General features: G+C 49.4%; 1 protein-coding gene across 4 annotated transcripts in view; it reads right to left on the reverse strand.

The window, feature by feature from the left end:
* vps13d (vacuolar protein sorting 13 homolog D) overlaps window positions 1–14,253 on the reverse strand; it is a 32,581-nt gene that overhangs the window by 12,590 nt on the left and 5,738 nt on the right. For 2 of the 4 annotated variants that reach the window (XM_062459467.1, XM_062459466.1), the window contains exons 18-49: window positions 14,103–14,235; window positions 11,725–14,004; window positions 11,455–11,609; window positions 10,234–11,328; window positions 10,003–10,093; window positions 9,771–9,897; window positions 9,485–9,665; window positions 8,547–8,729; window positions 7,541–7,742; window positions 7,133–7,349; window positions 6,747–6,918; window positions 6,431–6,546; window positions 6,082–6,300; window positions 5,705–5,979; window positions 5,451–5,584; window positions 5,195–5,350; window positions 4,911–5,112; window positions 4,710–4,784; window positions 4,412–4,615; window positions 4,217–4,306; window positions 3,994–4,134; window positions 3,676–3,801; window positions 3,295–3,369; window positions 2,195–2,300; window positions 1,913–2,065; window positions 1,697–1,832; window positions 1,500–1,547; window positions 1,269–1,419; window positions 958–1,174; window positions 575–822; window positions 274–465; window positions 4–130 (exon numbers count right to left, since the gene is read on the reverse strand). In XM_062459467.1, the coding sequence (XP_062315451.1) occupies window positions 4–130; window positions 274–465; window positions 575–822; window positions 958–1,174; window positions 1,269–1,419; window positions 1,500–1,547; window positions 1,697–1,832; window positions 1,913–2,065; window positions 2,195–2,300; window positions 3,295–3,369; window positions 3,676–3,801; window positions 3,994–4,134; window positions 4,217–4,306; window positions 4,412–4,615; window positions 4,710–4,784; window positions 4,911–5,112; window positions 5,195–5,350; window positions 5,451–5,584; window positions 5,705–5,979; window positions 6,082–6,300; window positions 6,431–6,546; window positions 6,747–6,918; window positions 7,133–7,349; window positions 7,541–7,742; window positions 8,547–8,729; window positions 9,485–9,665; window positions 9,771–9,897; window positions 10,003–10,093; window positions 10,234–11,328; window positions 11,455–11,609; window positions 11,725–14,004; window positions 14,103–14,235 (8,027 nt within the window). The remainder of the gene's footprint in view (window positions 1–3; window positions 131–273; window positions 466–574; window positions 823–957; window positions 1,175–1,268; window positions 1,420–1,499; window positions 1,548–1,696; window positions 1,833–1,912; window positions 2,066–2,194; window positions 2,301–3,294; window positions 3,370–3,675; window positions 3,802–3,993; window positions 4,135–4,216; window positions 4,307–4,411; window positions 4,616–4,709; window positions 4,785–4,910; window positions 5,113–5,194; window positions 5,351–5,450; window positions 5,585–5,704; window positions 5,980–6,081; window positions 6,301–6,430; window positions 6,547–6,746; window positions 6,919–7,132; window positions 7,350–7,540; window positions 7,743–8,546; window positions 8,730–9,484; window positions 9,666–9,770; window positions 9,898–10,002; window positions 10,094–10,233; window positions 11,329–11,454; window positions 11,610–11,724; window positions 14,005–14,102; window positions 14,236–14,253) is intronic. The other 2 variants (XM_062459469.1, XM_062459468.1) reach the window with 1 other exon arrangement.

Below are 14,253 nucleotides of genomic sequence, written 5' to 3' on the forward strand. Positions count from 1 at the left end.
TACATGGCCGGCTGCTCCTTGTCAGTGTAACAGAACAGAAGTGGGCTGAGGCTCCGTGCCAACTCATGCTCCTCAAACTGGCCAGCGGCATCTGTTTTCCCGTTGTCCTGGCGGAATATCAACGGCAAGCCTGAGGGGGCAAACACATTGGGATTTGTCTTTTTCATGAGAGAACTCCTAATTAATGAATGGATAAACTAAACGAATCAATAATTTTACGTGTTAAAACTGAACTGTTGACCCTACACTGATGTCGGGTGAGGATGAGTTTACCGGTCTTGTTGATGAGCCAGTAGGGGGAGGAGATGAGGATCTTGAGAGCGCCCTGTGCCCGTAGGATGATGCGAATGGTGAGGCACAGCAGACGCTTGTTGGCGTCGTACAGCCGCATCCGCACCACGTAGTTCTGCGTGCCGGGAGGAATCAGAAGCTCCTTACACACCGGAAAGTTCTCCAGCAACACTCCTGAAAGGACAGCAATGACACCGTCTAGGTGAAAACTTCAAAACATCATTCATCAGGGCCCCATTACTGTATCCTCCAGAAGCGAGTTACAGAGGAGGCTGGTTCTGACCTAGCTCCATGTTCTGGGAGGTGTCTGCAGCATGCAGCACGGCCTCCTTGCCAGGTTTCAGAGAGCCCTTGATGGACGTGCCCTTGATGTAGTAGTTGAGGTCGCAGGGCATCAGGTTGGCCAGTACCAAGGTGGGCAGCAGGTAGATGGTGTGGCCAGGCTGGCGGTAGATCTGCTTGGCACTGCCTGACACGGTCTTAGCAGGCTGCTGGTCCGGGTAGTTCTCTTTCTTGATCACCACACAAAACCTGGGACCAGCCAGATACGGGGAGAGGGCGGAAATTAACGGTGTATTTGTAAACAGATGAACATTACTGAGACACACCTCTGGTCCCTTCCTGTACTGGACCCCAAAAACATGGCAATTCGCTGCTCGTGTTTACCTGAAGCTGCGTTTGAGGTGGTCCTCAAAGTCTGCGGAATGGCACTCTCTCTTGCTGCTGTTGATTTCCCCGGGCCTCTCCACACTGGTCCAGTGGATGGGCACCTTACAGAAGAAGAGGCCCAGGCCTTTGGGCCGGGCCTGCAGCCTCCAGGAGGTCAGGTGCAGGGGCACTGCCAGGGCCTCGCCTGGAAGGATGGGGGGCAGCACTACCGGTTCTGGAGATGGAAGACAGGTTTGGCTTTGTCACTTTCTTCCGATAAACGAACAATCTCTGAAGTATGTAATGTAGAGTTTCAGTGACAAACTCACTGTCTGGGGCGGAGGGGCTGTCCAGACGGACCTCCATGGGCACCTCCAGGCGGTTCTTGACCATGAGGGCAGAGCGGACAGTGATCACTTTCCTGGCGCTGCCCTCCATGGTGATGGAGAACACCACTCTGACAGGCGGCAGGGCAGAGAACTACAAAAGGGAGGGGATTTACACACATGCAGCAACCGAAAGGAATGTTGTCAGTGGCACCAACTGTTCAGATGACTTACATAGACATGTGGGTGTATGATGTTGGTCCTGCTGATAGGGCTTCCAACCTAGCCAATGAGAACAGTGTAAATACAGCATTATTATAGTACTTCGATGCTATAAAAACTATCTTCCAACATCATCCAATCATCACGAGCAACACATCTGTTCTTGAGAAATGAGTTGTGAGCCAAGCACACTCGTGTGTCAAACTTACAGTGTTAGAGGGATTGTTGCGATCTGGCGCTGCATAGCGGAAGAACACTCCAACTTTATCCACAGACACGGGTTTGACCTGCTCCCAGCCACCAACACGCACCAGCAACTGATGCAGCTTCAGCTCATGAGTGTGTCTGCAGAGGCAGAAGTGGCTTAGACACACAGACACACACCCCTGTGTCGACACATGAACACCTGCTGGCCCATGCTGTACCTGTGCCTGAGTTTTTCGCGGGCCTCAAACTCAAAGGGGATCTCCTCCCCTGGCAGCACCTCTCGCCACTGGCTGACGTTGTGGGTGTCGTCTGTTCCTGGCCCGTGCACGTCTGAGATGGAGTCTGCACTGCCACTGTGAGACAGCGCCACCCTGTGTCAGGGAGGAGATGACACACAGGTGATCCAGGGGGAGAGCAATAACACCACACTCCTCAGCTCATGAACTAGGACACGATATACTCCAAAAAATGTGTTTTCAGTAAGGTGAGGATGATGTTACCTGGTGGGGGTGGTGGTGAGCGTGGCGAACCACATGGTACATCCTGTGAGGTTCCGCAGGGCGTAGGGCACGAAGGGCTGCCTGCGCTTGGACAGCTTCACGTCCGCTGGACGAGGCAGAAGCATGGACAGTCAACAACATGTCTTTTATTAACCCCCAATGACTCAAACTAATGACAAGAATCTCTTTTAATTAATCTTCTTTTTTTTTGTTGCAGAAAAATAGTAATATGATTACTATTATTATATAGTCATATATTGATACCGTCTATATCCATATATGTATATAAAATAGACAAGCACATGATGGCCATCTTAAATGAATAAGGTACATTTATTATATGTCAAATGCAATGTCCCAAACTGTAAAACAGCAACAGATTAAACACAAGTATCAATGAAGTCCTAAAAACAGAACATGAATTACTCAAGAAATAATGTCATATTACACATGATAACAAATGCACACAAATGCTGTCGTAACGATGTCTTACTCAGCAGGTACATTGATGTAGACAACCTTTCACCAAGTTGGTGACATGGTCAAATGTGTGCAACACCGTTCCCACAATGCATTTCCTTACAAGGTAAGAGTTCATGCAATGACAACACGAATGATGAAGAAACAGGCCATGCTCTTTCAAAGGTCATTCAGGCATGAGTAAACAAAAGACCCATCACACAAACTGGAAATAAAGGAAAGGGCATGAGAGAAACAGAGAGAAAGATAAAAAAAGGAGTCTTATCACTAAGGGTAACCTTATAATCTGACCTCCCAAGACTACAGCCCTAATTCAATCAAACCTGCAAGGCAGCACTTCTACTGTGTGTGTTTGTGTGTTCTCATGCAGCCAGCATCAGGGCAGCATACCCGGCACTGCATTGATATCGCACAGGAGGTTTAACTGAATTGTAGCAACTAACACCAAACAACAGGATGACTGGTCTAGCTGGTCAGGAAGGGCAGCTTGCTGGCCTGTCTCCGAGTCTCTGAGTCTCTGAGTCTCTGAGTGTCTGAGTCTCTGAGTCACTGAGTCTCTGAGTCTCTGAGTCTCTGAGTCTCTGAGTCTCTGAGTCTCTGAGCTGTGAACAGAACTGTACCTCTGGTGTGGATCTGCTGCTCAAGGCAGGTCAAGCTGGCAGTGCTCCTAGTTCTAAGGTGGGAAAGAGGGACACCTGACAGCAGAAAGAGACAGTTATAACAGGGGAAAGACATGCAGGGCTCAGACAAGAGGGTTAGGGATCTGGAGTCATGTGACCATGACCTCTGTGAGGCTTAGGACCCGGTTATCAAAAGCAAGATATTAGTTGAGGTTGTTTTTTTTTTTACAACACAGCTGACAAAGTGTTTGTAGTTCAAGCAAGTTCAGTATTACTAAATCTTGGAATCTAAAACACAATTGTGCACATTCCATGCTAATGCAGTATTATTAGCTACTTCAGGAATGTGTGTGTGTGTGTGGGTGTGTAGTTGTGACTCACTTTGTGCGAAGCAGGGGGGGTCGACTGAGGAGCCCATCCAAGGCAGGGCTGCAGAGCTCTGCGGAGCCTGCTCTTCCTCCTTACAGTAGTCTGCCAACCAGGAACTCTTGGTGGTGCTGTACTGCTCTGTAGAGCCAGGAGACAGTGGCAGCAGGGGGAAATATGTAGACAATTAAACCAACAGCCTAGTATGATCTATGCAGTATCAAAAGGGATTAGTGGGGTAATGAGTGGATTTAGGCAGCGGATGAAGCTAATCAAACAGACATAAATTCCTAGTGAACCCTGCCAGATTAGAGCAGGACTCTGACTACGTACCCAAGAGGACGGAGGTGATGTTGATGTCCAGCCTCTGCTTGGCTCGGACGGCCATCTTGAGGCGTGGCGGGTGAAGGCGGCCAGCGGCCTGCTGCTGCCAGTTGATGAAGCAGGGCCACGGCTCGATGAAGGGCTCCCAACCTGACATGACAACACCAATATTACTGTCCCACAGCTTTAACAAGGCCCGTGCTTCATCACAGCGACGTGAGGCCTGCCTCACCAGAGAGTTCTCTGTTGTAGTAGTCTCCGGACAGAGTGAAGCTGGCGTTGCCCTCCTGGGTGGAGCCGATCCGCTGAAGCACATACAACCCTGCCGTGGCAGAAAAAAGAGGACGCATAACCTTTGACCTCTCAAAAAATGACAAGATTTAAGGACTGGCTAGTTCAACAACAAAAAAAGGATCACAAGACTCACGTGAGAAGGTCACCTCAGCCAGAGGGATGTCACAGTCCAGACAGTCGTCGATGAAGCAGATACACACGCTCTCTGCTTTGACCTCGACCCCAGAGAGAGGGGTGGAAGAGTGGCTGGCAGAGTCTGAGTCTGTCCTGGCCCTGGGGTGACCCGCCATGGTCTCTGCATTCTCCAGCAGCCAGGTGGCAGCCTGGTCCAGCTGGCCTGATGGTGCCGCAAGGTTTCATTCAATCTTTTTGGCGGTACGTTATGGAGTGGCACCTGTACTGGCATTAGACGCCATTAAGGTTTGCCTTACCTTTGCAGTGGACAAGGGCTCTCTTGCAGTCATCCTTCCTGAAGCCTAGATCCTGCAACCGTGTCAGCTGGCCCTCTAAAGACAGAGGAAAACGCCCGTTCCTCTGGTTACATTTGTCCAATCAAATATTTTAAGATCAAGACTTCAAACGATTTAGATTAATCGCATCGACATGCAAAATCCCCAAACTGAAGTGCCCACCTAGCAGAGCCTCAGTCTTGTGTCTGAAGCTGTCCTTCAGGCTGCTGGTGGGCTCCAGGCTGGCCACTGAGGTGCCTGCATAGGCACCGTCTGCAGCATCGCTGGGCTCGGGAGCGCCCGAGGTAGGGATGGATTTGGCGATAGCCAGGAAGAGCTGGACGTCATTGTAAGACAGACGGATGTCCAGAGCAGGGAACTGGATCTGTGAGGATATAAACAGACAGGTTGGGATTCGGCCATAAGAATTGTTTCTATCTCGGAATGTCAGCAGTTTGAGAGCCCACCTCCAGCAGAGGGGGGAAGTCCTCCATGTTGAAGGCGTCCAGCAGGCCGGAGCTGCTCTGGTAGGTGGGGCTTCCACACAGCTCCACCTGGATGTTGACAGGGTCGATGATGGACAGGGCTGTCTCCTGCTCGCTGCCCAAACAACAGGAGAACACCTGGGGTGGGAGGAGAGAGAATTGAAGGTCACGTTAGAAACAGCTTTAAACTCGAAAAAAAAAACATTTGACTGCACATGAACATTACTGAAGTGGTCACCTCGATGCCGGCCAGGCTGCCAGAGAAGGGGCGGTCCAGAAGACGAGGCTTATACGTGAGAACGGTGGTGCCCTTCAGAATGATGGCACTGGTGTCCAGACAAGACGAGTCCTCTACCACCACAAACTCTGTGCCTGAGGGGAAGATAACGTTTAGACAGATTTCAGTTCACATCCAAGCATTCATGGTGTTCTGGTTGTATCAATGAGTTTGAATGTAGTGTATCTAGTCCGGTCCAGTATGTCTTCTCTCACCTGTCACGTTGACCTTGACCTCTAGGTAGCGGTCCTGGGTGACCGTCACTGTGGACCTCTTGGTAACCACCCCACTCTTCACCGTCTTGGGCATGACTGCCCCGGCGGTACCGGGGTCGCTGTTGCCGCTGGGCCAGCGCTGGCGGGGCGGGGCGCCTGCCCCATCCTCCGCGGGCATCCGCAGGAAGTCACGTACCAGCTGGAGCCAATCAAAAATGAGGAAGACCCTCAAGTTGTTGAGCACCACGGTGAAACAGGAGGAGTCCCGTGTGGATCTGATGTAGGAACAGGGGGAAAAGGATTCAGTATAAGTGTCTGATGAAAAACCCACCCATAGTTACCAACATTCCATTTCACTGAAGTGAACTGACATGTACCTGTAATGCAGCTCAAGCTGCAGTGATGCCCGGTTGGTGCCTGTCTTTGAAGGCTGGAGGATGCAGTCAAAGACATTGTGCTTGGTCCTGGTGCCCGCGCCCGTGTTAGCTCCAGTGTAGCGAGTGTCGTATGCCAACAGGGAGTGAGACACCAGGTTGACAGACTTGGACCCGTTTGAGAAACTCTCAAACAGCAGCTTGGATTTCATGAAGTCAAACCTTTTGAGGGAGGGAGGAATTCGTTTCAAAGGGGAGACGGAAAATGCCTGAGAAGCCCTGCCTCAATAGTATCATTTGCATGTGTCTTCAGGCGACAACACAAACACGAAATAAGAGGCCGAAAACCCACCTGGCTAGTGAGCATTTCTGGGCGCTAGCGTTCGGCTTGTCGAACAGCTCCAGACTGACATTCATCATGTCAACAAGGAGAGACAGGCTGGTGTACACATCACCACTCAACACCGTCTGCAACCAAGCAAAAAAAAAGCTCTTTCAGAACTACTCTTTTTAGAATAGAATCATAATTCAGAATTCAATATCTTTCAATTCAATATCGCTCTACCCTGAGTGGAAGGCAGCCACTTGTTATTAATGTACCATTTAAATGTGACAGTGTTTTGCGGATGAGGGGATGGCTGCTTGTGCGTGACTGGCTGTGTTCTCACATAGCTGCTGGGGTCCTGCAGGTTGTATGGGCGGAGGAACTCCTCTACAGGTTCCCCCAGGTTGTTATCCAGGAGCCCTCTGATCAGCTGGTAGCGCTCCAGGTCCAGGGAGCAGTGGACGGACGACAGGCTGCCGTGAATGGACATGTCTGGCACGGCGTGACTTAGCTCCCTGGTGGCACGTAGAAAATATTTAGGATAAAGAATGTGTTACGTGTGAAGATCACCCCTCAGGTACCTTCAGACAAATGTGCATAACGACAATGAAATTCAACCAGGTTGATCCAGTTATTCCAGCACGCCCGGTTTCTGCTTGACACAGATGCCCATCTCCAGTTGGGTCCAGTTATTCCAGAAGTGAGAGGTACATGCAGACCTAGCCTTACTTGTCTAGGTTGCGCTCCACCTTGAGCTTCAGGCGGCAGCGCTCCTTGAGTAGGTTGTCTCCGGTGCGCCGCACAGAGTAAGATGGGAAGACCAGGTCAGAGTCCGGCTGCTTCCCAGCACTGTCCCACGGCTGGCAGGGCAGACGCTCCGCAGCAAAGATGTCCATCTCCTGCAGGTCCAGGGCTATACAGTCCAGCAGGCACACATGGTCCTCCACTGCATTTACACACAGGAAGAATATTAGGATCTATTCAACCCTATATCTATATAATTGTTTTTTTATATAAAACAATCAGGTTATATAACATGATATATAGGGTTCTTGACAGCACAGGCGGTGGTTGCAGTCATTTGAACTGCCTGGTGTGGAGATGGCACTGATTAAGTGTTCACTGTAACAAACTCACCCAGGTAGAGGGACGTGTCCTCCTCAGGGATCCTCCCAGCAGCAGGGGGCTGGGGCCGGTCCAGGGTGAACCCTGAGGATGTGGTGGAGGAGGCGGAGGGGCCGGAGGAGGCGGAGGGGCCGGGGGCTTTAGTCTTCTCAGCAGGCTCCTCCTCACTGCTCTTGGCTGCTGAGCTCTGTGGCTGGGCGCTGCTCACACGGTCCTTCAGTCACAAATGTTAAATCGTTAGTGATATGTTTGATGACGTAAAAAAAAAAAAAAGTTCACAAAACAGTAAAATTCTCTACAATTAACCTCCTTGTATTATTTTTTCTTTAATGTATTAACAAAGCATACAAATCACAGCAATATAGGAAGTGTTTCCCCCATCACTGACTGACAATTACTTTGGACAGCCTTTACTAAGATGTCAAATGTAAAATGTAGGGCCATTCAGCAGGTGCTCAGGGAAACAGTAGGCATGGAAGAACAATATAGGCCTGGAGATTGAGGGTTTGCAGTTCATCAAGAAATAATCCAATAAACACACCAAACCAAGCTTCACATCAAATACATGCCAGAGTACCTTGTAATGGGAGGGATCCTTGTAAGCATTTGCATGCAATATCAAATTCTTGACAAACACAATACAACAATCAATTTTATATAAATAACATATTACCATCCTAATGTGTCTAGCAAAAACTGTCACAGACAAAACTTCAAACAAAGATTACACATTTCTTAGTTATGGATCTGCTTGCATAACCAACTCATGCTCAAGTTAAATCTCTGGACACCTTGTATATTCATGAAGCACTTCATCTTTGACATATAATATATAAAAATAACTCAACTGAAGCAGAGATGCTGTTATCATTCTTCCTTGATATAAAATGCTTCATAAATAGAACCATGTTAGGTCATGTCAGGGCAGTGGGATTCTAACGAAAACAAAGTTGCGCTTCATGCAAGCAGAACTCACCAGAGATGGGAAAAAAGCATGTGCCATGGTAAGTTTCTCTACCTTGTCTCTGAGTGAGAAGGTACCATGGGTGCCTGCAGGCAGGAAGGAGTTGCGCACGCGCAGCTGGCCCAGGTTGGCCACGATGAGGCGTGGTGAGCGGGAGCTCTCAGGGATTAGAAGCACAGGGGCGCCCGCCTCGATGTCCAGCAGCACACGGGACGCTCTCTGGGGCCGCTCACGGACCTGTGAGGCAGGCGCACATTGGAGGCAGAGGGGGTGAGGTTGGACGATATGGGTGGACAGACGAGGAAATGAGGGGGTTGTCTATTTTTAGCCCTCTCTAATGAAGTTAGGCTACAGACTGATCTTTGCTGCTGCTCCTGAAGGCTAGAGAAAGATTGAAAAGGCTGACATGGTTTGAATAAAGGTTAAAAAGGACAGGAGACATGCATGTAAATCATATTTTTGTAGTGCTTGGACTCTTAAAGAATTATGTTGGTATTACCAACAAGGGAAATTGGAACTAAGAGCAAATTGAAGTTGTGAACGTGATATCCGCCTAGTCAGTGACCTGTATGGGGCTGGGATTTAAGTGGCAGGTCGCCCAGAAATGGGCTTCAGTGTCCAGCCACAACACAATAAAGATGGTCACCAAGCCTTAAGTCAGTGTGAGGGAGATTAAAGGTGACAGTTTCCTAGCCAGGCCACCCATGGAACCAACTGGCCCAGCACAGAACATATTAGAGGGACAAAGCCCCAACAAATTATTTAATACTTAAATATAGAATTTTATTTTTATTTTTTAAACGTATATTATGTATATAACACAGTGTTGACTGGCAAAGGTCACTGTTAAATCTATCCCATTTTGTGTGACACTTGTTTTGTTCAGAAGCTTTGTAAGATTGAATGTTGGAGATAGCATGGTTACAGTATTAATATTAAAACCACCACTAGAGCTAGACAAGAAGAATAGATGACCCAAGGGCCAAACCTACAGCCTGGCCCTCCATTGCCGCCCTCTGCCTGCCAAGGACGTCCTGCAGCTGGGTGAAGTGCTGGATAAAGGCCACCACCTCTGCCTGGAAGCGCTGTGTGTGGACATACTGGACAGAGGCCATCTGTAAGGACACCTTGATGTCACATTCCCTCTCCAGGTCGGGATCAGGCTGTCCATACCTAGACAGACAACAGTAGCGTCAACAGACTGGTAGAAATACAGGCCCATCTGAAATATTATGTATTAAAGATACGAGTAATTGATGTGGTCCCGGGGTAACATACTTGTGGATGTTAAAAACGAGAGCCTCTCCACCTCTTGTGGTGAAGCGCTCCCTGTAGAGGTCACCATGTGGGGTCAGGTCACTCAGAGACAAGCTACCCAGACTCCCCTGCAACCCCAGGTCACCCTCTAAAATACAGGACATTGGTTTGACATTACAAACACGTTTTTTGGCTTCACCAAACCTCTGTTGTTCCTGCAAATATTGAGACACACAACATTTTGGATACTAACCAAGCATTTCTAGGTGAGCTGATAGTTTGGACACACTCGCTTTAGCAAGTTCGTTGGTCTTCTTGTTTAGAACAAGAGACAGGGAATGTACCTAAGAGTGAAACAGAGTTAGAACATTCAATGATTTTTAATGACAGACACTGGGGTCAGCTCAATCACCATTTTGAATTCACAATTATACAAAATAAAACCCCAAAATTCCGAAGAAGCAGGATATTACTACTGAAGTACCTTTAGATCGAGTTTGGTATTGACCACCTCCACCTCCTCTTCCACAATGTCTGGGTACATGTCTCCCAAGTCATGTGGTCCAGGTTGGTACAGAGGATGCCCTGGCATGGGCTGGGGGGACATGGTGGGCACCTTGACCGCGTGGTTGTTGGCAGTGGAGCCGATGCCAAAGAAGTCCAGAATGACCACCCAGGTCTGCAGCGTGATCAGCACGTCTAGGCAGTTAAAGTCAACATCCACACTTCGCCCAATGCTGCCATAGCGGGTCTTGAACTCTGGATGCCGTCTGTCCACCAGTAGCACATTGATGTGCACCAGTGAGTCATCAAAGTCTGGGGTGGGTTGTGGGGAAGGGCTTTGTCTTGTGGGGGATGGTGGAGGAGTGCTGGGGCAGGCAGGGTCTTTCTTGCTCTTGCGGCTGCTGGCAGACGGGGTACTGGGATGCCTCTGGTAGAGCTGGAAGACATTCTGAGCCTCCTCCATGTGAGCAGGCAGGGAGCGGGGCATTTCTGGGTACAAGGCATTGGAGGAAGAGGGGCAGCTCTGAGACAGATACTCCTTAGGGCTAAATGTGGAGGGCTTTGGGGCACCACGGGATATCATCAGATGTTTGTACTTGGACTCTGGGTTCTGTTCCAGGAGGTCCTCCATCTGCAGGGAGCGCAATGTCAGCTGGACAGACAGGGAATGGGGGTGATCCTTAGTGAAGTCACCTTCCAGGTCTTGGAAGCGTAAGCTGACAAGTCCCTGAGAGCCCTGGGTGAGGTCAGCACTGAGCTGCACCTGAAGTTCTGCCACCCGAAAGGTGGCGTGCACCTGAGTGAAGGAAGGTGGCTGGAATGGGGGGCTGTGGGCCTGCAAGGGCTTGGGAGCTGAGAGCGAGTTTGACAAGGAGGAATAGGAGAGGCTAATGTGGGGTGGGTCCCGGGCAAAGAGTCCTCCCTGGGGGTCTGGAAAGCGGTGGGGTTTGGTGGAGGAAGGGGTGGGGGGTGGCGGGGTGGGAGGCTGACTGGGAGTCACTCGATGTTCTTCAATGAGAGAGAGGTTGTCCAAGGTCTGTAACACCTGCTCGTACACAGGCTTGGCCAGGAACACCTGTGTAAAACAAAGTAAAATACTGTATCATCAAGTGATACCATTCTACTCACATTGAAAGGGTCAATTGGTTACAATGGACATCATTATCAATCACAGAAAAACATTGATATAGTATTGTCATACCTGAACTGGGTTAACAAATTTGCCTTCAACTCTGAGTAGTCCTGTACTTTGATAAGGTTCCTCCGTAGTTAAAAAGGGGAACTGGGTATCTTCCTCATCGATAGAGACTTTCTCCAAGGTAAACTGAATAGTTGTGTCTTTCAGAATATGAAAGGCTGTGTGAGAAAATGGAAACAAGTAATGACTTAAATTATTACAAACTATGTACCTGGACACAAAAGTGGTCACTCATCCTGCAGTCAACTCATTCATCAAATAATTAACTCTCACCTTTTCCACGGCTTAGAGATTCAAAGAAGTCATGGCGGGTAAACTGTGGCTCCTCCTGATTAGCATTGCTATTATGGGAAGGGGACATGCTGGAGCCAGCACTGCTGTCATTTCTGGTTGGCTTTCGTAAAACAAGGTGACTTGTATTGAGTGAGTAGAGTCGAATATCCTTTACCAACACCTGTAACCTCTCACCTTGAGACTCCTGCCCAGTCACAAAGTTCTGTATGGTTATACTTCCTAAATGACCAACCAGAAGTTCGGGGTGACCAGGTTTACGAGGGATGGATACGACAGGTGAGTCAATGCTGACGTTCAGGGTCAGTTTCACCATGAATGAGTCTAAAGTGGGTTCTTCCTCCTGTATAGTGAGATCCTCCTCATCCTCAAAGGGATAGGTCCAGTTAGGTCCACTTTGGCTCTGAGTCCGAGATCTCCTGGAGGGCGTCTCAAAAAGAGAAACCATCCCACTGTATTCTGCAGTCTTGGTGGCCAGCACTGTGGACACTTTAGTAGCAGCTGTTTTCAGCATAGATCTGAAGTTGTCCTCCACCTCATTGGCAGACAGACTGAGCTCTTTCAGGAACTTGGCAGAATGGTTGTAGTGTAAGGATGCCATCTGAAGCTGTAAAGAGCACTCTCCTTGAGACTTCTCCATGAGGCGAAAGTTCAAGGCCTCCGAAGGGGAACTTCCAGCACCTGCAAAGAAGGCTACCCCTCCAACTGAAGAATCTTCCTCTACATTCCCAATGCTGACCACAAACTGACTCCTCCCTCCTTCCTGAGTAAGGTCAACCAGCTGCATGGACCCTAGCGAACCATTAACATCCAGACGGCTGCCCATGGACACATTGACCTTGGTGCCATTAATGCTGGCAGTAGCTATCTTTATACCTTTCTTTTCCCTGCCAAGGACAGTCCCTGTGGCCACGGTACGAAGGAGTAGTAGGTTGAGCCGATGGATCTCCACCGTTAGCTCTTTGTTCTGATCGTAGGTGGACTGGAAGGTCTCATCCTGGTCCTCACCTGAAGGTAATGGAGAGGGCTGCTGAGTTGATGGAGTCCAGGTAGATTCCTCCTTTGGGAAAGACTGCTGTAAGAACTTCAATAGCTCCACCATGGTTTCTGGGTTGAGGATGATGTCCAGGTTGTTGACCTGCAGGGTGGTTACTTGGAGCGAGCTGTCCAAGTTCATGGAAGGGCAGTCAGAACTGACAAACTGGTACTCCAGCCTGATTAGGGCTTCCTGGTCCCTGAGGAAGGAGCTGAAGGGAGAGATTTTGTCAAAGAGCATCCCAGAGGATGAGCCACGATGAAAGGATGGGTGCTCAGGGGATCTTCCCTGAGGCGAGGTGGGGGAGGAAGGTTGGCTTTGACGGAGGCTGCCTGTGGGCACATCAAAGCTGAGGTGTTTGTGAGAGGCCACCAAGAGGTCAAAGTCAGAGCCATAGGTCTGTAACGTGTCCACCAGCAAGAGTCCATGAACAGTTAGAGAAACCTCAGCATCATAAGGCCGCTTCACAAAGTGGGCATTGGTGCCAAAGACCTTAAGGACTGAGATGTAGCGTCCGTTGCTCTCCACGCCCAGCTGCATGTAATTAATGTTGAACTCGGCCAGGAGGAGCCGAGACTCCACCAGGACTTCTCGTGTGTGCTGCTCCAGGGTCATAACACTCTGGGTCAGGTTTTTAGCTGAGCCCTGGAGTTTCCACTGGCTGTCTTCTCTTTGAAAGATCTTCTCATGGCGCAGTGTCAAGGGGTCTGGGGATTTGACACTCTGGCCTTTTCCCTCGATTTCCTCTCCATCTGCAGGAGTGCTAAGCCGGGCTAGGCAGCTCCTGAGTGCAGTCATCTTCTCCAGGTTGATGTGTACCTTCAGGTCTGGTAGAGTGCCTGAGAGGACAGCCCCGGGGAGCTGGGGATCCGAGGTGTAACGCAGCCTCTGCTCCAGCTGCAACAGCACATTGAACTTCTCTACCACATGAGTGGGCCCAACTTCACTCTCCTGGAGGTGCTTCCAGTTGTCTTTGTATCGACCTACCATGATCTGCAAGTCTTTGAAAGATAGGGAATACTTTTCATACAGGTTTCTGCAGAAGGCCTGAGCGCCCTCAGGGGACTTAAAGCTGGGGAGTTCATGGCTCTTAGTGTGGTCTTTGGACATGGTCTCAAATTCAGGGGCTGGAGACTCTGGAGGTGTGGCCAGTGGAGTCTGGTACTCTTCGTCACTCAGCTCCTCTCCCTCTGGCTGAGAGATCTTGGACTTGGCTTTTGTGTCCTCTTTAGAAAGCAGAACAGGGAACAGGTTTATACCTTTCAGCAAATGCAAAAAAGAAAAACTATCTCAGACAAGCCTTGAGGATGATAAGCTAATTTACCTTGAGAGTTAGTGAGAAGAATGCGGCCCAGATCAACCACAACTAGCATGGGGTCCTCGGATTGAAAGTCATCAGGAAATATAACTTGGGGTGCACAGATGTCCAGCTTCATGGTCCAGCGCTTACTATTCTCCTATCGTGACACATGAAA

This window comes from Osmerus eperlanus, chromosome 4, assembly GCF_963692335.1.
Source record: "Osmerus eperlanus chromosome 4, fOsmEpe2.1, whole genome shotgun sequence".
Classification (NCBI taxonomy): domain Eukaryota; kingdom Metazoa; phylum Chordata; class Actinopteri; order Osmeriformes; family Osmeridae; genus Osmerus; species Osmerus eperlanus.